Raw genomic sequence first — 27,786 nt, forward strand, 5'->3', positions numbered from 1 at the left:
GCCAAGTCAGGGTCACCATGATGGAAAACGATAATCTTCTCCTCTACAAATTACTTTGCAAAGACGAATATTGCTTTATTTTTTGGACTTGCAAGCTCTCTCTGCAAGATGTACTGTACACTGATTGTTTACAACTCAGGCGTCACTTCAAAGTGAAGGTTATTTTAATGAATAGTAATGATTTCACAGAGTGTCGGAGACAGGTGATACATAACTGCCTTTTCTCCTCTTTTTTTCCTGCCTTCCTGTCACTGAGGCCACGGTGATTCCTGGAACACTTAAGGTAATCTACTCATCTTTCCTTTCCCTTTTTTTAAAGACACTTTAAAAAGGATTAATACTTCCAGACTTTTCGAACATCATCTGAGCGCTGGCTTCCTTATGACATTCAGCCCGAGACTCGAGTTCAGGTCTGACCCCGACGAAGTCAACGGCCATTAAAAAAATAACAAAACAAAACCTGTTTTTCCCCCGCATGTTCTCATTTTTTACGTACTCGATATAAAAACAAAATTTAGAAATATCTGCATTTGAATCCCAAAAATAAAAAAAAATATGTGAAGCAAAGTTATATTCCTAATATTTATATTATTTAATTACTGCAGTCAACTTAACTTTTTGCGATGTTTTTTCACAAAAAGGATGGCTTTTAATATTTTTAATTTAAAAAAAAATAATGTAAATTTTTCAACGCCATACTCAGAATGTGGGTAGTGTTTATCTGGATTTTCAGCATGTATTATATGAATAATATCTGATACTGTATTACTTATACTCATATAAGGATCACTTTTTCCAAAGACAAACCACAGCATTATCTTGAAATTAAAATATTGTGTGAAACAGGATCACATAACTAGCTTTTAACTACTGCTGATTTTACACCCATATGGTGAGTTGCATTGTTCAAATATATTAATTAGGATATTCAGACCACTCTGAGAACGGCTTGAAACTGTACTGAATGCCAAGCTGGACAGGGAAACAGTGACGATTTAGTAAGCAGCCCTGAAAATAAGTGATTCCACTTAAAACATTGATCAGCACATAATAAGGGTTTCCTTGCCAGAACTAGATAATGTGTTTAAAGTTACTGGAGCACATTTAACACTAACACAAGCCATCTCTAAGATCTGAAGACCTCTGATCGAACTATTATCTTTGTCTGTTGCTGAGAAGCAGCTGCTGATCACCACTTTCTGTATGGGATGGTGCTCAAACATGGCAGAAAGAAATTCCCACACAAAGACAAAGCAGCCTTACGCCTCAGTGCTCAGCCTCCTTGCCTTCTGCAACTGGATCTCCAGCCACCTGGGTCTCTGCGCCTCCAGGTGCTGAAGGACCTTCTGCACGGCGGGTTTGGGGGCGCCCCCCTGCTGCCCCAAGACGCCCTGCAGGCACTCGCTCAGCAGGCCCAGCTTCTCCTTGCCCCAGCGGTCCAGCGCGGCCTCGGTCAGCCGCTCCAGGGCGTCACCATCTTCCAGAGTGTGGCACAGGGTGGCCACGCAGCTGCAGACCAGCAGCCCTGCCGGCCGCGGCTGCCGATCGCCGCGGGCCAGCCGGCTCTCCGCCACGCAGAAGAGGTACCTCACTGGCGCAGGGAGGGACGCCACCAGGGAGGGCAGGTTGGTGAACACGAAACACACGGCCTGGGCCACCAGCTGCGTGAAGCCTGGATGGACACGCAAGTTTTAGACTCGTTACCGAGGGCCCGAGCTTCTGCTCGAGACTCCTTGACGTTGCCCTGAGTGTGGAATTGCGGGATGGCTCCAGCGGGGGGTGTGGGGAGGGGCGAGGAGGAGCAAGCCACCGAATCAGACTCTTCATCACTTCCCTCCCTGTCAGCAGCGGCCGGAGCTGGCCATGCTCACCGACACCCCTGCAAACCCACAGCCCTCCAGGATGTTTCCTCACGCGCTCGGGACACCCCGGCTGTCTCAGCAGAGCCCAACTGGCTGGATATCACGGCGGCTGCCTGGGTCTCCCGGACACGACCGTCAACTAGCTGGAAACGTCAGGCCTGAATGCAGGCCTTCATGAGGAACTTTTGATGAATTTGGACTCTGATAGCGTGGGTTTAAAAAAATACTGTGAACAAGTGGGCAGAACGGTGGCTGGCATTGCTGCCTCTCAGCGCTGGGGCCCTGTGGAGTTTGCATGTTCTCATTCCGTGTTCGTGTGGGTATCCTCCCACAGTCTAAAGACATACTGGCAGGTTACCTGGCTTCTGAGACAGCGGGCCGTGGTCTGAGTGTGTCTGTGTGTCGGCCCTGCCTTATACCCTGTTTACAAAATAGACGGATGGATGCGAACATACTAATGCTGTCGGGACTACAAAAAAAAAAAGTTGAGGACTGCAATACTTACTTTTCCCAGTCTGCTTCCTTTTAATTTCTCGGGGTGTGTAAGCCCACTCCCTTGGGATTTTATTGAGCAGGCTTTCCGGAACCATGTGCTTGTGCGGGTGTGTCCCATGATGCTCAGCGTCTTGCCATGCGTTCACCATGGAGACGAGGTGCTGGACTGCATCCAGAACGGGCTTAGAGACAGCGTCTCTCAGACACTTCAACACCCTCGGCTCTGCTTTGCTGGCATCTGTTTTAGAACAACGGCAAAACACAAACAACGCAGGAGCATCAGTCCATGTGTACAAAATCCCCCAAAACAGAGCACCTGTCTGGGGTTCCTAACACTTATTTTTATTTCTCACACACAAGCACCCTTTCAGGCCAACAGCACCTGAAGTGATACTGTTAGAACACAATATCAGGATTGATCGGCCTTGTTTATTTTTACCAATGCCATTTGTTTCCAGCTACTTTGAAACTTATATTTAAAAGCTTTCCTGTTGAACATGCAAAAGGGCATTCAATTACTTGCATCCAGCAAATGTCATGTACCCTGCAGTTCAGTTCTGTCAGAATATTACTTTTTACATATTATAAAGAAATAAAACACATGCGATACTGTATTACTGCGTTTTTTCTCAACGGTATGGCATAGCACATCACAGTAACATACCTTCAGATATTAAAAAGGTGTGCCGCAGAATTTCAGAGAAGTCACACATGAGAAAAATAACTTAATTAAAATATTCTCTCTGTATTTATTGGTTTGGTGGAGTGAATGCATCCGGTGGAGTGCACACATGCGAGACAGGGGCTCTGAGACTCTGGGAATGTACACGTGGGCATCTCACATGCTGCAAGCTGACGGATATAAAAAATAAAAACAGTGGACCACTCAGAGCTGCCGAGCAAGAGCTCCATGTTTCAATGGCATTAAATCCTCTCGGGAGAATTCAGGTAGACATGTCAAACACAGAAGGAAATTGTGTTTCTAATATTCTAATAATGTGCTCAGTCTGTGTGTGTGTATTTGTGAGGGGCAGTGTGATGCAAAGTCTGTATATTTAAGTGGAAAAGAACGAGAAAGACTTTATTAAAGCACGGCTAAACAATGTGTAACACAGTAATGCAGTCCAATGCCCAATCTGGCATTTTTTCTTGATTTCTGAGATGAACATTTTACCACAAATATGTTGCATCCAAAATCACTACAGAGATGTGTAAGCCAAGCCAGCAATTAGGCTCATTATACCGCAAAGAATATATCATCATAAGAAAGACATCGAGATTACGGGACAAACTTTTGTTTTCTTTCAAACCCTCTTCTCTCCGATTTGTGAAAATTATGCAACAATAATTACCACTTGCATGTAATAAAAATACCTACACGAGTTCCGTCACTGCATGAGTCCTGATTAAACCTAATATCAAGGGTTTTCCTAAAACGAGTGTCAAAAAATAATTGCAGGCTCATCCCCCCCTACTAATTTACTACTACAGTTACCAAGACAGGCAGTACTGGTTGTGTGAAGCACAAACGAACTTTACAGAATGTGATTTTACTTTAAGTACATACTGTCTCATTCCCTAAGTTGTTCTTATTCTGGGAAAGCATGAGCTACGACTGTGTATCAGATGTACTCTACTGTGTGAGTAAACACTCACAGGGAAACCGAGAAAGCCCAATACTACTGAAATTTAAAAGGATTTGATATCAGAATATGAACAGATTTGGCAGGAACAGCATACATTTGGAGAGTGAACAATCTGTCTGTTCTAATTTATGTTTTCCAATTAATATGTTACAGCTTGCTAAACTATTTAAAGAATCTTCAATTAATAACACTAAGCCTTCCTGGAAGGATATTTTCCTGTGAAGGAGATGTTAACATAGGGATTGAGAAATAATGAGTGTCAGGTGACTGAGGTACTCAGAGACTGGTTTAGTTGTCTACTAAAAATTTCGGATTTTTTGTGTTTTTTGACACAGCCAGACATGAAGCCTCCTGAGTCACTCCGAGCACACGTATTCTGTGTGGCATCGTAGTCTAGATTATTATCTCAGCAGATCTACCTCCTCCAGAATCATTAAAATCGTAGCAATTTCTGCTACAATCACGTTTATTATAATCACTAAAAGGAAGAATATGTTTACAGGTATGCTGTGAAATACAATTATACAGTTTGGACTGGTCTATGTACCTATAACAAACACTATTTAAGCTGATTGTTTTAGATGGGTTCAAGGCGTCTCCTAGGAAGACTGTTTAAGGGGAAGCTGGATGCAAAAAGTGTGGCTTGACTGAAGTCACTGCGCAGGGGTTTAGCAGTAACACAAGAACAGTGCCTATGACTTTTTCGCTCATGTGAAGACTCCAGGTCTCACCACCCAGGGACAACAAACGACCCCGAGCGCATGCTGGCCATCCAGCAGGGGCTTGATCGCTGCAGACACACTGTCAGGGAGCTGCAGGTCCTGCCATGGGGATCGCAGACCCCACAGAGTTCAGAGAGAACTCCCCATGGAGCACAGCGCCTCACAGCCATCCCACAGTCAGGGGGCTTGCCTCAGATCACAGCACCTCTGTTCCTTTCTCCTTTCAGGACATTCCTCTTTCAGAATAATACAGCACGTTCCCTCACATGGCCAGATAGCTTGTTCCACATCTCCCACTCTGATCAGAGCTTGACGTGACAATCCATCACCCTCCTGCTTTATCCCTCATCCTGTCTGATGAAGAAGGAGAAAGTGGAAATTGGACGAGAGCTACAGGCACCTGAGGGTCTGGGCCAGGTTTTTTAACACGCGTGAGATAGCAGCAGACTTTAAGCCTGCAGGTAAAATTCCACATTTCAGGATGATTCTGTGATGAGATAAATGGACAAAGACCAGAGAAGGCAGATTAGAGCAGAATGACCTAACCATAGGCAGCTCGTGTCTGCTTTTTACTACCGCTTCAGCCCCATAAACAGCATCTACAGCAACCGCAACAGCAGGGAAATGAGAGAAACTCCATGTTCAGAAAGCAGAGCGTACAGTAGTTGTCCAGACTCCAGGAGATGAGTTCAGCAGCTGATTAGTAACATGAAGTGTGCTGCTGTGAAATTATAGATTGAATGTGTTTGGGAGAGGAAGAAAAAGCAGTCATTATCAGGCCTGAACCTTTTATCAATGGTAAAAAAGCACTGTAGATTGTGCACTGTGCAATCCAGTCATGGTCAGCTCACTTCTGTGCTTTCCCTTTGCTTCCTTGTTCTGACAAAGTGCTGGGCTCCTTCCCACATGTTCCCAGATGTTCCTCCCATCTGGTTTGTTCAGGGGCCACAGTCCCCCAGGCTGTTGACGTTTTGTCTTTGAGTTTGCGTCCACCACATCTCTGACACACTCCTTCCGGCCTCCTCTGGTGCGATTGCCTTGGCGAAGCTGGGAGAAGAGAATCTTCTCTGGGAGCCTGGAGTCTGACATCCAGAGCCGATGCTGGATGAGCACAGCTTCAGCGCTGGTGGTGCTGTCTGGAAGCGAGAGTGCTGATGTTGTTCAGTCTGTCCTCCCACTTGACATGTGAAGTGTTTCCCCAAGAGCTCTGGGGATACAACTCCAGTCTCAGAGTATCTTGCCAGCCATGTTTCAGCCAGTTTGGTTTCCGCTTCAACGTTGCAATTCTCCAGCATCCTTTTCCTCAGATGGCCAGTCTCACTTGCATGTTTCAGAAAATGCTGGATTGCTTCATCATTATCACGTTGAAAATCGTTCAACTGACACATACAGTACTGCAGCATCGCCATCAGCATGCTGGGGTTCAATGACAGTCAGGGCGGCTTTAGTTTTGCACTGGAGATGAAATAATTTCCATCCATTTACATTCAGAATAATTAAAGGAAGGTTACAAATGAGAGATGGCCATTGACCCATGTATTCCATTTACTTCCATGTAGTTACCTGCACTGCTTGTTATCAAGTGGAGCATGACCCCCAGAAATAGTGCAAAAAGAGTAAAGATCATTATTCCTTCAAATAGCAAAAAAAAACTACCAGAATTTGAGTACAGTATGTAAGAGCTTAGTTGTTTTTTTTCCAGGGTGACCACTTCCTTTACGGTCGCACGTATCTATAAAAATACTATAGACGAAATATAAAATGAATATAACCCAACTAAAGAGTCATCTCTAAAAGCAACTGTATGTTTTAACTGATATATGTTTAAATATATTTGAAATTTGTGTTTCTGCTCAATATGATTGTTGATACATGTCCACTCTGGAGTGGCATTATGCTGTATGGGAAAATATGAATCCCTTATTTTGTCAACTGTGTTCAGCAATGTGTCAGCTGGGGAGGCCTGCAGCTTTTGTGAATTTGTCTTGGCATGAGAACCCACAAATAAATCCAGAAATATTTAAACTAGAGTGGTGGGACAGAACAAAAAAGGAAGTTAAATAGGAAAGGGAAAACCACAGGGAAAGAGAGAACTAAACAATCGGTCAAGTAATTAAGAGCAGATCCCTAAATCCCAAGAGTATAAGAAACACGGCAGACGAGAGAAAAGCTACTATATTAGCAGGCAAATATAATGTTGCTAGAATCACAGAAACCAGCAAAGGAACAAGAAAAGAGAAGAAAAGAAACACAACATTTCGGCCGTGGAGCCTTCTTCGGGTGTGAGCCATTATGGGACACAGAAAGACAGAGGTGAAGCGACTGTGCTTTACATCAGAAAGAGTTTTCATGTTCAGGAAATTAATCAAAAGCCTCTGAATCTATGAAGTCCGATTCATTAAAAACCAATGCAAAGCTACAGTGTTAAAAGTATGCTATAGGCCACCACATTCAAATGTTGACTGTCATGAAAATAAGAATTTATGTGAAACAGAAGAAGTTGTTTTTATGGGAGACTTAAACTTTCCCCACACAAATTTGGAAAGATCAAGAATAGGAATACCAGCAGTTGAAAAAGCAACAGGAATGGTACAGTTCAGTCCAAAGCAAAAGTTTAAATTTCCAGAAGTAGACTTTGAAGAATTGAGAAAGGTAAAATAGGACAGGACAGATGTACTGTAGGATCAGTGGGACATGAATGTCAACAGTTAAACAGATTCTCCTAAAAGCATAGCATGGATTTATCGTAAAAAAAGAGCAAATTAAAAGCTATAGAACTGAAACCCGAATGGTTCAACAACTCAATTAGAAAAAATAAACATGAAAAGAAAGCACTTTAAAACATGATTAAAAAACAACAGGATCCAGTTACAGAAAAGCAGTACAATGAACTGCAAGTAAAAATAAAAAAGGCTATTAGAAAGTCAAAGTGAGAAATCGAAAGGACTATTATAACGGAAATGTCCTGTCTTAGACTAGTAAGGCACCTGATAAAAGTATTTATTATCCTCAGAGGCACTGACCGTGTCGAGAGGCCTTCTTTAGAACCACAGAACAGAGGACCTCGGTTGGGAAGTTCATGGAAGAGCATTTAAACCCAACAACAGGAGGCCCTTCTTGAACCAAAGGGTGGTGGGACTGTGGAACAGCTACTCAGCCATGGTGCTGAACCTCATCAACGGGTTCCTTTCAAGGAACAGCTGGATGAGCTCCTGTGATCAATTAACTACCAACTACCACTCGGGCTGGAAGGGCTGAATGGCCTCCTCTCGGCTTCTACGCTTATGTTCTTGGTTTACAGAACAAGGATCTGTCAAGGTCTGACTTTCGGTTACCAAGATCTGTTATCTAACTTTTGCTCCTCGTAATGAGCCTGCTGACTCTTAAAACCCAAGTTGGCTGTCAGCCACCTGGGACTTTCTGTGCTTTGAGTCGATTTATGGCACCGAGACACAGGCTGTCAATCACCCTGTAGTCAGAAGAACAAAACTGAGGTGATGGCCACGCCTCTGGTCGCAGTCCCTCATGGTATTGTCTGTTTTCTGCACTTTATTATATGTATAATTTAAGTAAAGTGCCTCTCTGGTTGAAAGGCACCACACACTGTAAGAATAAAATTGATTGAATTGAAAAGCTGCATGTAACCTGCTGGGACAAAGAGCAGAACCAATCAAGAGACACTGGTCATGTCTGGTGGCTAGCACAGTGGGGACCTCTCTGATACCTGGTGGAAAGCATTTTAACGACGGCGATAACAACAAGACTGGTGGACACTAAGTTTAATCAAACAGAGCAGCGCTGTTTTACCTGATAAGTTATGCAAACGCTCCCACAGGTGCATTTTATCAAAATAGCTCTCTAGCACTGTAGCGAGAGACCTAGGCACATCATTTAGACTGCTGAGCACCATGAACACCGCCTCCAGGAACATTTCCGCATCATTCAGGCAGTCTGTCGAATCCAGATCATCACCCCGGCTGCTGAAATCTGAGAAAAGGTGAAGCACACGTTAATATACTGTGATTAGTACAACATCAACAATCCCTGAAGATCTGATATAATTGTTTCCAGTACCCACAACACTTCTGCTTTGTCGTTTGCTCAGCCTGAGTTCATGCTACTTTTGAGAATCACAGCTCATACCAGGCTCAATAAGGACAGTTCACACCAGATTCAAGAAGCACAGTTGGAACCACCCTCAAAAATCACTGTTCAAAAGAGATTCAAGAACCGAAATTCGCAACGGGTTCAAGAACCACAGTCTCAACCGGACTCCAAAACCATGGTTCAAAGGAAACCTAAGAATCGAAGCTTGAATGAGATTCTAAGAATCAATGTTTAAACCAGCTTTCAAAAATCGCAGTTCAAACCAGACTCAAAGATCAGTGAAGACCAGATTCAAGTATCATAGTTCACACCGGGCTCAAGCATCTAAACGTACTGTATACACGTATGAAACAAAGTCATCAACACTGTAATCACACTGCAATATATACCATTTCTCTCACATTTAAAACAATACAAGGACACACCAACTAAATAATAAGATATGCAGGCATCCATATTTACATTTCAAAAAAATATAATTCCTTTTTACAGTGGGATTTTTGATTTATATACCATGAGCTGAATATGCTATTAAGGGTGTATACAAGTAAGCAATAAAATCTCAGTTTCAAAGCAATGTGTTTTCCATCTATAAAAAGCAATAAAGCGATATTCTGCCATTAAAGACGGTATCTGTATAACACTCATCTAAATAAAAAAGGAGTTCTCAGAACATCAGAATGGAAATAATTTCAATAAAATGCAAGTGAAGGGGATTATAAAAAATAATATATATGCTGCCATTATTTGTCATTCAGCAGGACAGATGTAAAGAAGTGTAATCTGGTTATGACTTTCATATGAAATGCATAAATAGAAACCCTACGGATACACACAAAGCCTGTTTTTAAAGCTTTATCTCATTATTTGTACTATTTTTTTCCTAGCCATCTCTAACCATAGCAATTGGACTGAGGTAATGGATGAGATGTTTGACTAAGTTAATATGACGTGATAATGTACACTTCCTTAGGGAATAAGTTAAGGAGCGAGTGATCCATAAAGAACAAAGCAGTTCAGATGGCAATGTCAGACATCCCGCGTGCATCACAGGAATTTGTGTTGGGTTTTCAATCGAGCTTTGACTACATTAATCATGCAAAGCAGACAGCATGATGGCATTTGAGTTAGAGCTACTGCCTCACTGCTCAAGAGTGCTGGTTTCACATCCAGGGTGGGTATCCATCTGTGAGGAGTCTACATGCTCTCTACTGGATCACATGGGGCGTCCCCAGCACACTAGTCTCCTCCCAGAGGCACACTGATTGGTAGATTGCCTGTGCGAAACAGCCCACTCCTTCGGGAGCTGGGGTCCCTTCCTCATTAATTTCCCCTGCCCAGAGAACCTCTGCTACGAGCCTGACCCCAGAACAGCTGGATTAAGGCTCAGGTGAAGAAGAGATTGGTTGCACAAAGCCTCTAATGCTCATGTTTTGCACAACACTGATGTTATAAGCCTATACATACTCACGGAACAAAACAAAATGAGACCATTACATGCCAACAGGTTCAGGAGCTGTATTTTCTGCAAACTCTCAAAGTCTGCCCAAAGCCTACTAGATTAATCCAGACGTGAATTAACAGGTATCAACTGGATAACGGCTATTCCAAAAAGTTGCGGATGCAGCGCACAAGATTGCACTTGTGATTTCACTTTTTGATTTCAGTCCTCTTGTACAGCAAAACCCCACAAAACGACTAAACTGTTAATAAACCTTCCAGTCATCCCCCCGCCTTCTAACCTCTTCTTCCAGTCCAGGGTAGCAGGGATTTTAAAACATCATTAAAAGGCAACAAAATAAAATATTTCCCAGAAGCCGTAGGAAGTACCAGCCCAGAGCTATTTCACTTGCCCTTGAGAACAGGCACCTCTGGCGGGAGCCTCAGGACCCAGGTGGGTATTCCACCACAACAGGCTGGCCGTGAGGGCCGCGGCGAGTGGGAGGGGCCACGCTGGGGAGGACAGCACGGGCCGCAGCGCGCGAGGCGGCCCTCAGACATCCGTCAGCCCTCGTTCGGGATGACAGGTGTTGGACTCGGGAACGTGAGCGCAGCGCGGGACTCAATGAGGAGCGCGATGGAAGGTGAGGCCGTGTTTGCACTTCCTTGACAAATGCTAGACTGTTTTAAAATGACAGCCCTAAATTACCTCTCGCATTAAAGGATGAGGACCTAATATTGCCCATTTGATAACTAATGGGAAATCCTGGTACTGAAGGAACGATGGAAATTGATTTTTTCACAACAGAAAGTGGTCAAACATCCTTTGACCTACAATCACTCTATTATGTTGCATTACAGGGATAACGCCAGCGCCTTGTAGCCTGTCAGCTCAGTAATTACTCCTTGAGGAGATATGGAGATTTAAACCTGAACGTCAACAGGCAGTTCTGGGACTTACATTAATTTCCACTTGGGGTGCTGAAGAGCGCCAGAGGTTAACTACATGGTTTTTAATAATGATCCCACTATATAACTGCAGACCAGTTATGATGAATGAACTGCAGTCCCCTTCGACAGTGTTCTCAAGCCGAACTTCACAGGCACTCAGAAGGCCCGCTGACCTTGATCGCTCCCTGAAGAACACCAATTTATCTGGGTTTTACACTGAGGAAGAGTCGGCGCTTAGTCAAGTCACTCACTCTGAAGCGAAGAAGACCCTTAACTGGGGAAGATTACAGAACGTGCGAGGAGACTGCAGACTCTGAGAATTCTTTCATATTCATCTGCTTCACTGAAGTTCAATAATCACACACATGGGATCTGCCAAATTCGAGTTTTTAACGTTATCTAAACAAATCCACCAGGTAAATCACAGCATTTACAATGGACTGGCTTGAATCCCCACCTTAATGAGCCGACAACTACCTTTTCGAAATGAATGATGCTGACTCACACAGTTTACCACATGGTTTAGACTAAAAACTGCGACCTGATCTTTATTATATTACTGCTTAATCCAATCAGCTTTACCGTGTCAATTATGAATCATGAAACAGAGGTAAAAATGGTACATCCTTAAAAACTGTCTACTTCTATTCCACTCTGCTGTGAATTATTGAATATAACAGGTTAATAAATATTACAGTTAACATGCATTTCAATTTGGTTTTGCAGGTGATGTCCCCATTTGGTTTATTAGTGCAGATGTCATATGCTCTGACGAGGGACTGTCGCAATGACATGTTTAAACAAAGATGAATTAAAGTGTGTGGAAAGGTGCGTGGCCTACTGGTTAAACAAACAAGCTCAAGCAGGAAAAACATCTTCAACTCGAGACAAGTCTCTCATGGAGAGAGCCGCTCTGTAACTGAGACATGGTCATCTAGTCAGAACCCCTGGATTCAGGACGAGACAAGCCACATGGGCCAGCAGCTTCAGCAGGATCTGGCCAGAAACATGTAGCGTGTGGAGCTGCAGTTGGCCCGTAATGAACAGGTAAAGGGTTTATTGCATAAACCAACAGAAAAGAAAGGAAACACAACGTTTCGGCTGTGGAGCCTTCTTCAAGTGACACCCAAAGAAGGCTCCACAGCTGAAACGTTGTTTCCTGTCTTTTCTTTTCAGCCTGGAATAAACCCGTTACCCGTTCCTTTGCAGCCTACGCATGCTGACGCAGCTCCCTACTTGAACTTCGTTGGCCCATAATGTTCTGCTTCTTCTGTACCCTTGAGTGAAGGAATCAACCAACAGCCAGAGCGACAAAAGTGCTGTGGATGCTTTACGAAACGTCCAAATTCGATGATTCTCAGGAATTCTCTATGAGTTACTTCAGGACCGAGCCAGCAAGATGGGCAGGATGGCCTCTTTCCATCAGAAACCTTTCTTCTTCCCTTTAGGAAGGCAGCTTGTCCAATAAAAGACCAGGTGTGTGGAGTGATGTACTGTAGCAGCGCTCGGTTCGGCCGGCTCAGGATGCACAGCTTCCCGGAGGCCCAGTACTGCCAGGAGCACTGGTGGGAGACCTCTGTGCAGGGAGGACACAGCCACAGCGTGCACATTCCCCAGCAGTGAGCCATTCCCACTGCGTCGCGGGCTCCCGGCCAGTACAGGAGGGGTTCGAATCTTTCCTGTTAAAAACTGTATCGAAAGACCAGTGTCAATGACCTCGACTCAGGGATGACACTTTATGTCTGCCTGCCGGTGCAATTCTGTTCTTCTGCTCTTTCACCAAAGCGAGTGCATCTCTCACTCCATGCTGGGAGCAACTCAGAACCTGGGTTTGTGGAGAGGGGGAGGCAGCTCAGTTCAGAAAATTCCAAAAACGAACAACAGAAAAAAACTAAAAAGTTAGTGAGCAGCGCACACCCAAATTATTTACCTGAATCAGAAATGAACCCAACAGGAGCTCACAGAATAAAATCAGGAGATCAACCTTATGAAATGCAATGATGCTAAATCAACTCTAAAAATGAACATGTAAATTCGTTTATCATATACTGCCGAGTACCTGGTGTTCAGTATAATAATAAAAACCCTTACATGTGTTGAGCAACACTCGCAGCAGCAGACAGTCACTCTGAAGTAGAGTCTGTAGCAGTAACCTCGGATTACAACTCGGCTGCGATAACATCAATTTCAGCTGAAGCTGGGAAGATATTTCATCTGCAGCCAATATCCTTCAACAAAAAAAAAAGTAAGATAAAGACAAAGATGGGAGTTAATTTATCTATGAAATTAATAGCCTTAAACTGTAAATGTAATGCTAACTTCCTTAAATGTCAATTCCTCCCAGATTAGTCTGCAAATGCCTTCATGCTTGCTTACTTAAAGTCTGCTCAGGGAAGGAATTATGTTTAATCTTGACTAGCTAAAAGCAAATTAATGTTTGGTAAGCTGCCAAATGCATAAGAGATACAGCATAACCTCACTTATCTCTTCTGTAGAACCATGTTCATTTTTGTTCTACGAGGTTACAACAACATTTTCTTTCTTCAATGAAGAAATTTTGGCCCTTTCACTCCTCAAAGATCAGTTGGAATTTGGAAAAAAAAGTAAGAAATGTAGCCCCAGGGTTACGAGCTACCCAGCAAAACAACTGCTCTATGCACCCTGCTGTTCAAAAGAGGAACATTATGTTTAATTTGACAGAGCAATTTATGATGTCACATAGCTGCAAATCCAGGAGATATTCCTTTTAACAGCTTCTATATATCAAAGTGTTATAGTAAGGGACCAGTTCTCTGTATTGAAAAAAAAGAGGTTACAAGCTCTTTTCATGTCTATCATTTTATATGAGTAAGAAAACACACTTTTTAAAGTAACTGTCACTATTTTTATATACTATTCTACAATAGGGTCATCAGGATCCAACATCTCTGGCTCTTTCACAGTGTGATCTGCTGGTCTACAGTGAGGTGCTAGGACATACTGTAGCATGACCATCCTGGAATTTGTGGACTATCAATGGAAGCAGGCTACCGTTTGTGAGGATTAGCAATTTCAATTATATTATCCAGATGAAGATGACTGTGTGCGCTTTCCGACAGACTGGAATACTTGTCACTCTCTGGGTCTGTGTTTGTTTCAGCAAACAAACGTGTGACTTTCTGCAGTCGGGTCTCTAATGGTTATCTTCATCTCCTTGTCAAAGCTGTAATTCCACTCCCAATAAAAGCCACAGCAAAAGTCAAAATAAATCTAATCCATCTGGATGGCTCATGACATTGGAAGTCGTGCACAATTACCGCATGTGTTCCTGGTTAATTCCCCGGGTCTGAGGCTCTGCTCTGATATCCTGTGAAGCAAAACCATCTCACCATACGCAAGCCCAGGCACTCAGCTCTCGTTTCCCACAACCAGCGCCACACATTCACGCAAAAGGCTTTCCCCCCCCGGAGGAAGGCGGGAGAGAGCTCACTCCTGCCGCGAGAAGAGCGAAGGCTTGACGAAGCGCAGCCACTGCAGGGGAGGGCAGCCGGAGGGTCCGGCGGCGGACAGCGACGACAGGTCCTCAGGGCCTCTGCGAAACGTCCTGGAGCAGAGAAACGACAGCAGGAAGACTCGCTGACAGACCACTCCCGAGGCTGAGAGGTCGCTGTGTGGAGAAGCGGGCTCTGAGGCGCTGCGGCCGTCCCCTTGAGGAACACAGTCCGCTCACTGCTCCCCTTGAGGAACACTGCTCCGGCCAACGCCTCACCGCAAAAGAGGGTGTCCAGGGTGTCGCTCTTCACCTCAATTAACACGCCTTAGCAAGCAACGGGAGAAAATACGGTGTTCTGGATGGAGCAGGGCAAATAGATTTGAAAATAATGAACGGCTACAATCTGACACACAGCCAAGATGGGTACTCGCATGGTATTTTTTCAGGGTAAAGATGGGTACAGGGTAAAGATGCTTTTTTTTTTGCAATAATTTCAGGTAGTCAGTAACTATTGTTTCCGACTCCAGCCGCACACGGGAAACAGACACTCCACAAGCAAACCGAGTGAGCTCTTCTGAGGGCTTTGCTGTAACACTGTTTCACAGAAAATGCAAACTTTGGAGTCCTGCGCTAAGACAAAGCCTGACATTTAAATTTGAAGAGAAATTCAATTACAGCAATTAACACTAGTTATCCCATTATGTTGTTGTTAAATGTGTCAAGCTCATTTTCATTATTGTAACAGGCTTACCTGCAGACTTCCCTATCAAGCTGAGCTAAAGGTCTAATTTTAGATGAGTAATCTTGTGGGTATTTGCAGTAGTGTCTGCTCAAGAGTACTTCTATCTTTCCTACCGTCTAAAATCAGAATCATTTACTGCTAACAAAAAAGATTCTTTTTTCTCAATCTAACCACATTATAGCGATTGCAAGCTAGTTAAAAAGAGCTCAACACTAGGACCAGCCACTGCTGTGCGTCCTTTCCTGCACTGCAGTTTATATGTTGACAAACAGAATCAGACAGCCAGCACACGTCTGCTCGGCTGTGCTCAGTCGATGGGGGAAAGACATCGTATGGAGATGAGCTCCCTACCAAGACTGGGATTTCGGGGAAAACGGCGTGGCAAAACCCTATTCCCCTTTGAAGGTGCGTATCTTTTCAGGTTTACTGTGCACGTTACGCATACTCCTGGATTTGGGAGTTCGATTCAGTTCAGGTCTGAAGAGCCCGAGTCTCGCGTGTTTTTTTAAACAGCTCACGCCTGTGTAACAAGCTTTTGCGCTGCATCAACGCGTGCGTCTTCCTACACCGGTTTGCCCCGAGGATGAGATGAAAGGAAACGCAGTCGGTGGGACCGGCGGCTGCCCCTGCCCGCTGCAGTCTGGGAAGAAAGGCGAGCGGCTCGTACTCAAACAGGGCCCGGAGCGGCGAGGTGACGACGGCCAGCACGGCCAGCAGCTGGTTGCAGAGGCTGTGGATGGAGAAGAGCCGGGGGCAGGGGTCTCGGTCCGGCCACAGCAGCTTCCCGGGGCTGCTGCACAGCCCCCACAGCAGGCTCTCGGCGCACAGCAGCACCGCAGTGATGTCGGCCCTGGCGGGGAAGGAGAGAGGCGAGGGATCAGCAGAAATCTGCACAGGAGGGCTCATCTGCAAACACACGTACTCGAGTGACACTTTTGTTCCAAAATTTAATAATATAATTGTTGGTATAAAGTGATTCACTTCGAGAAGTATTTGGGTAATGGGCATAATATGTGGCATGAAGGCAGGAAGAATGGAAAACTGCCCGCTGAAGATAAAAGCGGAGGCAAAGGTCTATTCTTCCATCTGCTTGGCAGACTCCGAAGGCACAGCGGCCCCGCAGAAGCCAGCAGTGTTTCCTCTTTAAACTGCACGCCTCTTTAAAATGGCAACCGCGTACTGCCTCGCGCCGCGGAGCGCAGAGCTCTGAGCGCAGGGTCTGCCCTTCTTCAGCTGTCAGCGAGGATGGAAAGCATGCCTGTGACATACTTAAACGCTCTAAGTGTGTGTTAATGCATTGTGTTCGGAAAAAAAAAAACCAACATAAAAAACTTAGTGCGGCCCCGCAAAGCACAGCCAAGAATGACGGAGTGCAGGCAGGGATAATAAAGAGATATTGTTCAGTAAATCACGTTCAGCGAACAAAGAGAGTCTCCAGTGGTATTATTAACTGGACATGCTACCCCCTGTGTTGGTGCCGAGCAACGCTATGTCCTCCCATTTTTCTAACTGACCACACTAAATTTACACATTGTATAAGCTAATGCAATTTCAAGCAGACAGAATCTGGAGGTGTGGGCCCCCGACTTGGGGGAAACACAGTTATAAATCCGTCAGCGGCCTGCTCCGTGTGCAGGCCTGGAGCAAGTGCTGGGAATGAAAGCAAGCATGAAAAACATACTCCCGCATAAAGAAAAAAATATTCTTTCAAGTAATAATTCAGGAGGCCGTGCTACCTGATCTGTAGGGTCCTGCTGTAGGTCGGGCAGGCCTGGGAATACCTCTGCACTAGGATCTCCAGGGTCTGGGTCAGAACCTGAGCCAGGACGTCCTGGGCCAGACTGGGAGGCAGCACATTCCAGAGGTCCCAGCGCAGAGCCGACAGGAAATAGTGCCACATCTGGATGGAAAAGGAACACCTCTCACCCTGCCAAAAGCACCGGGTGTGACACTTTACATCTCCGCACAACACGGGCCACTAGGTCAGTCCTCTAATCGCGCACGCTACAAGAGAATGGAAAAGACAGCAAGGGGAATTCTTGTTCCTACACAGTTTGAGTTTGGAAACTGAAGTCATGGTTGATCCTCAAAGGAAAATAAAATAAGGAAGATGAGAAGTAAGTCTGTTTCCTATTAATCTAATTAAGTTCAGGCTATGAGGAAATGGTATTAGATGTCTAAACATTTGTGGTGTGATCAAAATATGATTATTAACAAGATGTACAACGTCTCACCACAATCTAAGGACATATTTCATTTGTGTCCCACACAGAAAACCCACAGCCATTCATTAGAGAATGCCATTCTGAAGCATGGGAAAGCATCTTGTGTTAGATACCCCTAGCTGCTAATCCAACATCTCCCAACGTGACTGACATGTGGGTGGTAAGAGCACACCAGCAGCAAGCGAAGAATGACACATCACTGTATGATAAAGTATAATGAAGAAGGAAAACAAAAGCACTATGCCTACTCTCGGCAGGCTGGCCTTTTCTAGGCAAGCAGCAGTCTCTGACTCCTGTGCAGTTAGGTCTAGAGTCCTTGCAGACAGAGGGCTGGTGAATTGGTTCTGTCACTAGACTAGAGAACATATTTATACACACACTGAAGGTAACAATCTTGAAAGTCCAATATTTTACTGACATACAACCAAGGCAGAAGGAATCAACATTAAGCTAGACAGTTTCTAAAATGTCAAGACACATTTCATTATAAATGTGCTGCATCCAAAACCCCACACTATAACACAACAGGTGCAATACACATCAAGATTAAGCTTAAATTAGGCCTGGCATGAAAGGCACCCTGCTGCATTGGGGCCCTGGGTTCAACTACTGGGGTGCTAGCTCTGTGGGAATGCTTTCCCCGTGTTCGTGGGGGTTTCTTCCAAGTGATCCAGTTTGCTCCCACAGTCCTAAAATATACTGACAGGTTCATTAGCTTTTGGGGTGCGTGCCCCGTGTCCGGGGGTATCCTGCCCTGTGCCCATTGCTTGCTGGGACAGGCTCCGGTGCCCCCGTGACCCCAACTCGGATGAAGTGGGTAGAAAATGGAGGGTGGATGAAAGAGCGCAAACGTTCTTAACTACATGGAACAGCAGTATTCTGACAAATGGAGATGAGCTGAGTCAGTCAGTCAGACACAAGGCAATCAGATCTTTTTTCACTTCAAATTTCTGTTTCAGGACTAAACATGAGGACGTTTAAATAAGATTCATTCCCCCACAACCCTGTTTCACTACACTAACCCTGCCATTCTTTCAGCTCTCCAGAGCCACACATCTGTTGCCACACACCAAAGCCTTAAAAAAAAAAACCTTGCAAGAAAGCAGCTGTTTTTTATTACATGCAAGATGATTTCTCTGGACAGATCTCAATTACAAAGCTTTACACAGACCAATACGATCCAATAAAAATATAATAAAATCATTTCACTGGTAATACAAATGTAACCTCTTCCAGCTCCTTCCGCGCCAGCATTTTACAGTGTTATCGTTTGCTCATGCAGTGGGCATGCACCGTGTTTACTCTCCAGAGCGGGGTCTCATTATTTCACTTACAGCAGCTTCTCTTACCACCTACAATGATAAATAAAGGAAGGTGTGATGGTGTTCATGAAAGGAAACAAACCTCCCTCTAATAATTCCCACTGAGAAAGTATGAAAGAGTGGCTAAAAAAAGGAATAATTACGCCAGACTTCTGTGGTGCAAATCTGTAAACCTACAGTATAATGGGCTGAATGCTGTACCACTACATTATGGTGACAGGGTACCACTATAACTCAGCTAAGTGTCATAGTCACTGTCAGACAGTGTCATGAAAAAGCTTCAAACCTGTGCTCGGATGGTGAAGCCTTGAGACCTATATCCGGCTGAATCCCGCAACACTTAATTATTGTGACTAGGTGTAAGCCCTATATAACTGAAGAATACTGGATGAATCACTACCGATAGCCACGTGATGGGGTTTTCCAAGACCTTTCAACACTAAATTCAAAAAGTACCGAAAGTACCATAGGATGTAATGCTGTAATTATTGAGCACTGAATTATTCCTGCACCATCTCAGTTTATTGTACATTTTGTTTAAATGTTTACATTTTGAATAAGCAAATGCTCAAATTCCAAATCAGCCAAAAGAACAGGAATTTTAAGCATTTCAGAGTTTTACCCCTTGTTTGCTCAGTTTCCCAGTGCAACCCGGGCATTTTGCAGCATTTTGAGATCCGGTTTCGGTGCATTGAACAAAATTACCCATAAATAACTATAAACACCCCAAACTACATCCAAATAGGCTTAATTGTGGGGCACAATTAGGCAAAAACTCTAAATCTTTTTTTTTGCCCCGAACAAAAAACAGAAGCAATGAGCAGCCACCTGACATGCAATGAGATCTGGACATCTTCTGACCTGAAACTGCAAGGAGACAGACACAGGCGAGCAGCCAGGCCTGCCTGTGATGTGCTCTCAACACTCTCTCTGAACTATCTGTCAAACTAACAGTTCCTTGCTGGTTGTGTGGGGTAGGGGGGGTCTTCCAGATGGATCTCCTGGGAACACGCCTGGATCCCGTTTCTGGTCACATGCCACGTGGACAAACAGAAACAGAAAGAAAGGACAGCAGGAGGGAGAGCAAGATTAACCTCGTCGCACCTCATAGAAGGGCTTGGGGTCGCACCAGAAGTGGCTCTCGGCGTCCTGCAAGATGCTGGTGGCACATGTCCTGACGCAGTGGCCGGTGAGCTGGACCTGCAGCGCGCCGACCAGCTCCCGGTACTGCTGTAGGGTGAGCAGGAAGACAGGCCTGTGTGGCAGATCAAAGGCAGAGAAATCTGAGGCCCGGCTGGTAGGAGGTGGCCATCCCCAGCCCAGCACATGGTTCTGATTATTAGGGATCAATCATTTATTTCCTCTGTTTGCTTGTGTTAGGAATCATGTTCTCTTAAAAAAACTCAGCTCCCCTGCCCTTTGGCTTCTTGAAAGCTCACATCTGTTTTCCAACAAACATGTTCTTGCTCCAGATGAATTGCACTGTCAAGACATCACTTATACTGATATTAATATTCTTTACAACCCAATTATTGGATTTTAGTCTTTTTGGCAACGCACTGACAATTTCTCTGGCCTGACGCATATGGATGTCAAATATAAAACTTAAGAGGCATTTCTCAAAGACGCCCCTCCCAAATGTCTTGATTCAGATCTTAATTTTTTTTTTCCCATTTGTGGTAGGATCCCTGCTTATCCATTTCCACACATCCATCATCAGGAAGACATGAACGTCCCCGTGAGGCCAGAGTCTGTCCCAAGAGAACAGGGCACAAGACAGGACTAAAAGCCCTAGGCTCATCTGCCTCTGGATAAGAAACATGACCACTGCAGGGCCACACTATCAGTTTTAGAGAAGATAATCAAATCTGCGCAACATGTCTTAGAAAGGTAGGAGACATTAGAGCACCTGGCAAACACAGGCTGAATAAGCAAACTCTGCACAGACAGAGGCCCCAGGCTGAAATCGGACCCGGGGCTCTGGACTTGTGCAGCTCCTCTGAGTTTAAAAACAAAACAAAATGTTGAATTTCAGAAGAGTCAGAAGAGAGGCTGAAAGTGAACGAAGCTGTCAGTTCCTAAACCTAGCGAGTGGCAAGGGAAGACAAACACTGTGGATGGAGGGGAGAAACTAAATAAGGCAGGAGGGTTTTGTGAAGCAGATGCCAAAAGCTCTTACTGCTGTGAGACAGTAAAAGAGCGTCTGCAGGGGGTCAGGAATGCACATCACAGAAAGTTACAAATTGTTTCTTTTTCATTGACTAATTTACTTCAACACAGATGTCAAAACTACTTGCAGAGCAGAGTGGATATTTTTTTTCCAATTGCTTCTAAGTTGAAATATATCTACACTGTCCCACAGCGCCCTTTCAACACGGGAAGCATGTGGGAAAAGTAAGTTCAGACAGTTCTTGAAGAATTAAAAGAGCGGTGCTTAATCTTTTTTTTAATGGCATCATTCACGCAATGTAAAGCTACACTTGTTTTCTTCTACATACATCTGAACTCTGACCAAATTGTTAGGGAGTGCAAAAATAGACAAAAAGTCACTATTGACAGAATTATTCCGACAGCTGGTGAACCTCACTCTGACAAGTATAAAAGTCCTGTCGGCTGTTCATGGCCCATGGAGTCAAAATCTAGAAATTGTAAATTAATAGCTTAAAAAAAAACAGCGCTTCAATTCCACTATTTTTTGGTTTGCATCATAAATCACAGCTCTTTTTTCCCCCCAGTGTGTAACTGAGATCTTTGTTCTGTAAATAAGACTCTTTTTTTGTTTCTCAGCACAACAACTTAAGTGATGCCTGAAAATGGTGGAAATGCTCAATAACGCAGGTCGGTCTGAAGGAAAAGGAGAGCCGATACCAAGAGACTGCAGTGCCCTGCCACCGCTCACAATAACTGTTTTCATCACAGAGGACTGAATCTGGCCCGCAGTGAAGGTGACAAGACCACTTCTGGAAATGGACAGTATTTCTGAAGCATGTAGGCCCTGACAACGGATAGTGTCGGACCTAAGGTCATTCCGCAATGTGTTTTGTCCCGTTGAGGGCCTGTGGCCCTGTGGTCCTCACTGGACCAGACCCACGTCCAGGCAGATGGGAAAAGGCCACGGTGTTGAGAGAACACCGCCTTTGCTCAGCTACCAAAAGGGTGACACGCCCCTCAACATTTCTCGCTGGACTGTTTCTAATCCCTCTCAAGAGCGTGTCTGGGAGCGCCCGGGGAACGGCTGCTGCGGACCGGAAGGCCTTGTGTACCAGCCCGTTCCCCGTACGCTGGCCGGCGTCGTCACGGCAGCTCTGGACTCACTGGCGGGCGCTGTCCTTCAGAAGGGTCTCGTACTGCGCCAGGCGCTGCAGGACGTAAACGGCCGTGGAGAGCGAGGTGTGGAGGCTCCGCGTGGGCGCCGTCCGGGGCACCTCTCTGCTCCTCTCCCCCAGCCGCGCCAGGAGCGCTGCCGCCGCCTTGCTGCAGGCGTCCACGAAGGCCGCCCTGATCTCCAGCTGGAAGCCCTCCCGGCACGCCAAGGCTAACGGGAGCAACGCGTCCAGCTCTTGCATGACGTCAGCACAGAACTGCAGCAGGAAGAGGGAAGGGGAGGATTAGAACTGTCTCCGGGCTCAGCGTACCACAGTGGGCTTGGGGGGGAAAACAAAGCCTAAATTATTCAGTGCGTTAACGCACGAATCGACGTGGATGAAACGGTGAAACTCTCCTGGAAAACAAGTGCTGTCAGGGGGGGAACTTGAGAAAGAAGAGGCATATGGGTTCATTTACCTGCATGTGTAAAATATTTATGCGAAGTTCTGTATCATTCGAAAAACGAACTTTAATCCCAATTTGTGTAAATCAGGTAAATGATTCTATTACAGAAAGGAGCAGCAGGCCAGTTCTTCAGCTGGGCCCCAGGACTGAGAGAGAAATGAGGCCCTGACTGCAGCGAGCTCTCGCAGTCTGCACCTTCCAGGAGAGAAGGAGAAGCGCCTCTTGACTTCAAGGCTATTTTATAGTCATCGCTGCTGGAAGCACGAACAGAAAGAATTATAACCAACAAGACTTGGTGTTCATAAACTTCAAACAGACATCTTATCTTGGCAGTCTGCCTAAATTCAGGGCCGGTGCCAGAAAGAAAAATGTGGTGGTTTTGTCCTTTATTTCAAATTGTCACAAAATGTGCTATAATGGTAACTAATTGCTGGTTTGGTAATGAAATATAAAATGTCTACTGCTGATGGGAAAACCCTGGAATCACTGGATAGCTGGCTGTATCTTGCTCAGCTTTAGCAACAGGAAACACAAGGACTGTATTGATCACAAGTCCCGAAAGGGGAGACATAAAGCATGTCAAAGTTGAGTGCAGTCTATGCTGAACTCCTGCACAAACTTGAGGTCAGCTCATGAAAGAAATTAAATTGTCACCACAGCCCTGACAGCTCATAGCTTACCTTACGCCCTGTAATAAAAGTACAAAGATTTCCACCACATGTGGAAGCTGCTGTAACTCACGATCAACGTTATGTCAAGCTCTAATAAACATAGTGTATACAGTACTTCACTGCACTCTAAACTAACACAAATGAGCGGTGGTCAGGATTCTGGATGCATAACTGGAAGGTTGTGGGTTCAAATCCCAGGAGAGAGACTGCTGCTGAAATCTTAAATAAGGTAATTCCTCTGCATTGTTGCAGTGAAGCACGCTGCTATGTATAAGGGTACAGATGTAAGTTGAAGAGATAGAAACAACAGCCAAATACATACAGTGCAGTCCATAAGTATTTGGACAGTGACACAATTTTTGCTGTTTTGGCTCTGTACTCCAGCACATTGGATTTGAAATAAATCAATGACTATGAGGTTAAAGTGCAAAATGTCAGCTTTAATTCGAGGGTATTTACGTCTATATTGGGTGAACCATACAGGAATCACAGCCCTTTTTATACAGAGTCCTCCCATTTCAGGGACCAAAAGTAATTGGACCCATTAACTTAATCTTTAAAAGTTGGCATGTTTGCAAATCCTTTGCAGTTGACGAAGTCTGCAACCCATAGACATCACCAGACGTTGGGTATCTTCCCTGGTGATGCTCTGCCAGGCCTTTAGTTCAGCCATTTTCAGTTCCTGCTTGTTTCGGGGGCTTTTTTGCTTTCAGTCTTGTCTTCAGTAAGTGAAACGCAGGCTCAATGGGATTGAGGTTGGGTGATTGACTTGGCCAGTTAAAAACATTCCACTTTTTGGCCCTGAAAAACTCCATAGTTTCTTAAGCAGTATGTTTGGGGTCATTGTCCTGCTGCAAGGTGTAGCGCTGCCCAGTGAGTTTTGAAACATTTGGTGGGATCTGACCAGATAAGATGCTTCTGTACATTTCAGAATTCATCCTGCTGCTGCCGTCTGCAGTCGCATCATCAAGAAAGACAAGTGAGCCAGGTCCACTGGCAGCCACACATGCCCAATCCAGGACACTACCTCCATGTTTCACAGATGAGGTGGTCTGCTTTGGATCATGAGCAGCTCCATTTTTTCTCCCTACTTTTCTCTTTCCATCACTCTGGTACAGGTTCATCTTTGTCTCATCTGCCCGTAAGGCTTTGTCCCAGAACTATCGCTGTTGTATTCTTCTCTTTATGGTCGTCCATGACACATCTATGTCTACATCCTGGAGAGTGTTCCTGATCTGTTCAACAGTCGAAAAGGGGTTTAACTTCATGATTGAAAGAATTCTTCGGTCATCCACTACTGTGGTCTTCTGTGGTCTACCAGGCCGTTTGCTATTGCTAAGCTCACCAGTGCGCTATTTCTTCTTTACAATGTACCAGACAGTTGATTTTGACACACCTAATGTTTTGGTTATGTCTCTGATTGATTTATTCTGATTTTTCGGCCTCATGATGGCCCACTTCATTGGCATTGACACTTCTTTGGTCCTCATGTTTAGAGACAACAACAGCAGCAGACTCCAGATGCAAATGCCGCATCTAGAAACAACTCTAGATCTTTTTTTAGCTCTCTTGTGCATGAACTAATGATGCAAAACACACAGCTGGGCAAGAAACAGCTGAGCAGCCAATTGTCCAATTACTTTTGGTCCCCTGACATGGGAGGACCTGTATGGTTCACCCAATATAGACATAAATACCCTCAAATTAAAGCTGACATTCTGCACTTTAACCTCATAGTCATTGTTTCATTTCAAATTCAGTGTGCTGGAGCACAGAGCCAAAACAACAAAAAGTGTTGCATTGCATATAATAAGATTCATAATATGTAATTAAAAATTAAAAATGAAGGTTTCATGTTTTCCATTCACTCAGACGTTGCCTTGGGAGTGTGTACCTGTGAAACAGCTTTATCATCTTGTAGCCTAGAGCTATTGAACGTAGGTCCCTTCCAATCCACTTCCTCCATTTCATAATTTGGATCAAACCAGCTCTTTAATTGCTATACTGATCCTGATGATTATCAGTTAAATAATTAAGTAGCTGGTTGTAGTATCTTAGTATGTCCCTGATTAATTCTCCCTTGCCTTCTACTGAATACCTGGTTTTGGCAGTTTGCCCTAAATTGGTTGGTATCCCAATTTATTCAGAGGGTAAAAATAAATATATGGAAATATATGGGGAAAATGTAATTAAAATGTATTGTGTATATGAAAATTTGTACATTATTGGACAGTTTTACAGTGCTGTAAAGCAAACCAATTCTGGTGTTTAATGTGTTCACTACTTACAGGCTTTCCACTCTGTCTGTTTAAAATAAATTAGATTTATAGTATACAACAGACAAAGTTAACACAACTGCATTATACACAAAATCATAAAAAGAGGAATTTATAGAGTTGCGTGGTGTAAGTGAACTTGAAATCCGATATCAAACAGAAACTTTGTGATATTGCAAGCACACCATGTGCATAGTATTCACCTAAGAAGACGTGTGCTGTTAACACCTGGCACTTTATTAAAAGCCATGTTATATACAACGCCCCGTGCAACATATAGAACAGTTTCCTGTTATGACTTGCTTCACCCTTCTCCAAAACCCTTCACCTTCGAATCTCCCTCCTGCCTGCTCTGAGCTATGAAATGTTCCCCTCACTGCTCTGAGCTCTGAACCTCTATTCTCAGACCACACTGCGCTCACCAGAGTCTTTTAAAAATATTTTGATGCTAATGAAAATCAGACAATCAGAGACAGAACTGGTCTTAAGGAAATGCTTTACAAAATATGATATTACTTTAGCACTGTTAAATATATTGTGATTTTGCAGCATTTAGATCAAGGTATTATTTATTTCTACTCTCTCACTGGGTGTGTGGTCCAGAGCACTGCAAGGACTCGAGGCACTAGCATTTTTTAGCCCTTTGCTTAGTGGCAAAATATATCCCAAAATATTCATAGGGAAAGGTGGCTTAATATGACACTGTAGGCTACAGGTCTTTCAGTTTTTCAACAGGTCAGGAACTGATTTAAGAATGTATAGGTAAGTATTAATAGGATCCAGTTTTAAGAACGATTTCAATTTATGTCACAACCATGTCATGGCAATACGTCCCCACTCAGGACATACTGTCATGATAAATATCATCATACTGTATATGATATATTGTCATGATGTGGTTCTGACCTAAGTTGAAATCGCTCTTAAAACTGGATCCTATTAATACTTACCTGTACGTTCTTCAATTAGTTCCTGACTAAAAACTGGCAGCCGTGCAGCTTGGAACTTGGTAATAGGAAGCCGATTCAGATTTTGATTTCTCTAGCTATAATCCTACAAGCTTCAACAAATGAAAGAATTAAACCAATCGAAAAAGGAAATGTTTTAATTGTTTTTCATGTATTTATTCCATGCCTTGCTATTTACTTCTGGCGCATGAAGGCTGAAGCCCAAATTAAAATAAAAATTGGTTTCTCAAAATGCTATTAAATGCAACTGCTCCAGAAAACCTGGTCTTTAAGCAGCCTAAACACAACTAGCACAGCTCCTGCAGGCCGGGAGCCGGCAGTGCCATGAATATCGGAAGCGGGGGGGGCGATTTCGGATACAGGGAAGACAGCCCCACTGGCTGCAGGAACGGGACGCATGTGTGGAAACAGATGGACCGGACGTCACCTGCTGACAAAGCAGGCAGGACAAACCACACACATCCAGGAGCCGTGCTTTATGCCAGATAGCACTGCCACTAGGGCAAGCAACCAGAGAGAGAAACGTTCTGCCACAAAACGGGAACGTTCCCAAAGGAGAGGCTGAAGATGGGATGGCTCAGAAACCTTCTCGAGTCCCCAAGACAAAAGGCGATACTCTCCCAAACCGATTCCAGTCTGATTTTTACCTCAAGACAGCCAGTGGAAGTGTATTCCGACAGGTGTCACATGATTAAGACCTGTGCAGAATTCATCGATGAGGACTGAGTGGGTTGTGTTAAGACCCTGTAAAATTTCTGAGCTCTTTTCACTCAGAAAATTACTTTGCTTTCAGTTATTATTAATGTGGCACACCAACAGTGTTACAGATATAGGTTAAAAGGAAGTTTCTCTAAGAGTTTAGATAAAGTGTGTGACACCTGGCAGCTTCAAAGCAAAGGGGATGCGTGCTGAGATTAAAAACAATTAATTCCCGATTTTAACCCTTTTCGTAACCTGCCCATTTGTAGCAATAAGTTAGGCCCTCAACCTTCCAGTTACAAGTCTGGAGTGTCTAACCGCAACTCGTCACTGCTACTGATAAGAAAACTAGCGATGTTCATTTCTTCAATAAAACTGATCTGAAGAATAATGACATTTCCAACACGTCAACATCTA

General features: G+C 44.2%; 1 protein-coding gene across 7 annotated transcripts in view; it reads right to left on the reverse strand.

Moving 5' to 3' along the window:
* kiaa0825 (KIAA0825 ortholog) overlaps positions 1-27,786 on the reverse strand; it is a 145,257-nt gene that overhangs the window by 85,443 nt on the left and 32,028 nt on the right. For 6 of the 7 annotated variants that reach the window (XR_011189125.1, XM_069187520.1, XM_069187517.1 and 3 more), the window contains 9 exons: positions 22,300-22,565; positions 20,089-20,239; positions 17,174-17,364; positions 16,105-16,287; positions 14,693-14,806; positions 13,315-13,451; positions 8,533-8,712; positions 2,368-2,595; positions 1,264-1,672 (listed from right to left, as the gene is read on the reverse strand). Coding sequence is in view for 6 of the 7 variants with exons in the window: in XM_069187520.1 (XP_069043621.1) it covers positions 1,264-1,672; positions 2,368-2,595; positions 8,533-8,712; positions 13,315-13,451; positions 14,693-14,806; positions 16,105-16,287; positions 17,174-17,364; positions 20,089-20,239; positions 22,300-22,565 (1,859 nt within the window). In the remaining variant the exon portion in view is untranslated. The remainder of the gene's footprint in view (positions 1-1,263; positions 1,673-2,367; positions 2,596-8,532; positions 8,713-13,314; positions 13,452-14,692; positions 14,807-16,104; positions 16,288-17,173; positions 17,365-20,088; positions 20,240-22,299; positions 22,566-27,786) is intronic. The other variant, XM_069187521.1, reaches the window with a different exon arrangement.

Source organism: Lepisosteus oculatus, chromosome 3 (genome assembly GCF_040954835.1).
Source record: "Lepisosteus oculatus isolate fLepOcu1 chromosome 3, fLepOcu1.hap2, whole genome shotgun sequence".
NCBI classification, from domain to species: Eukaryota; Metazoa; Chordata; class Actinopteri; order Semionotiformes; family Lepisosteidae; genus Lepisosteus; species Lepisosteus oculatus.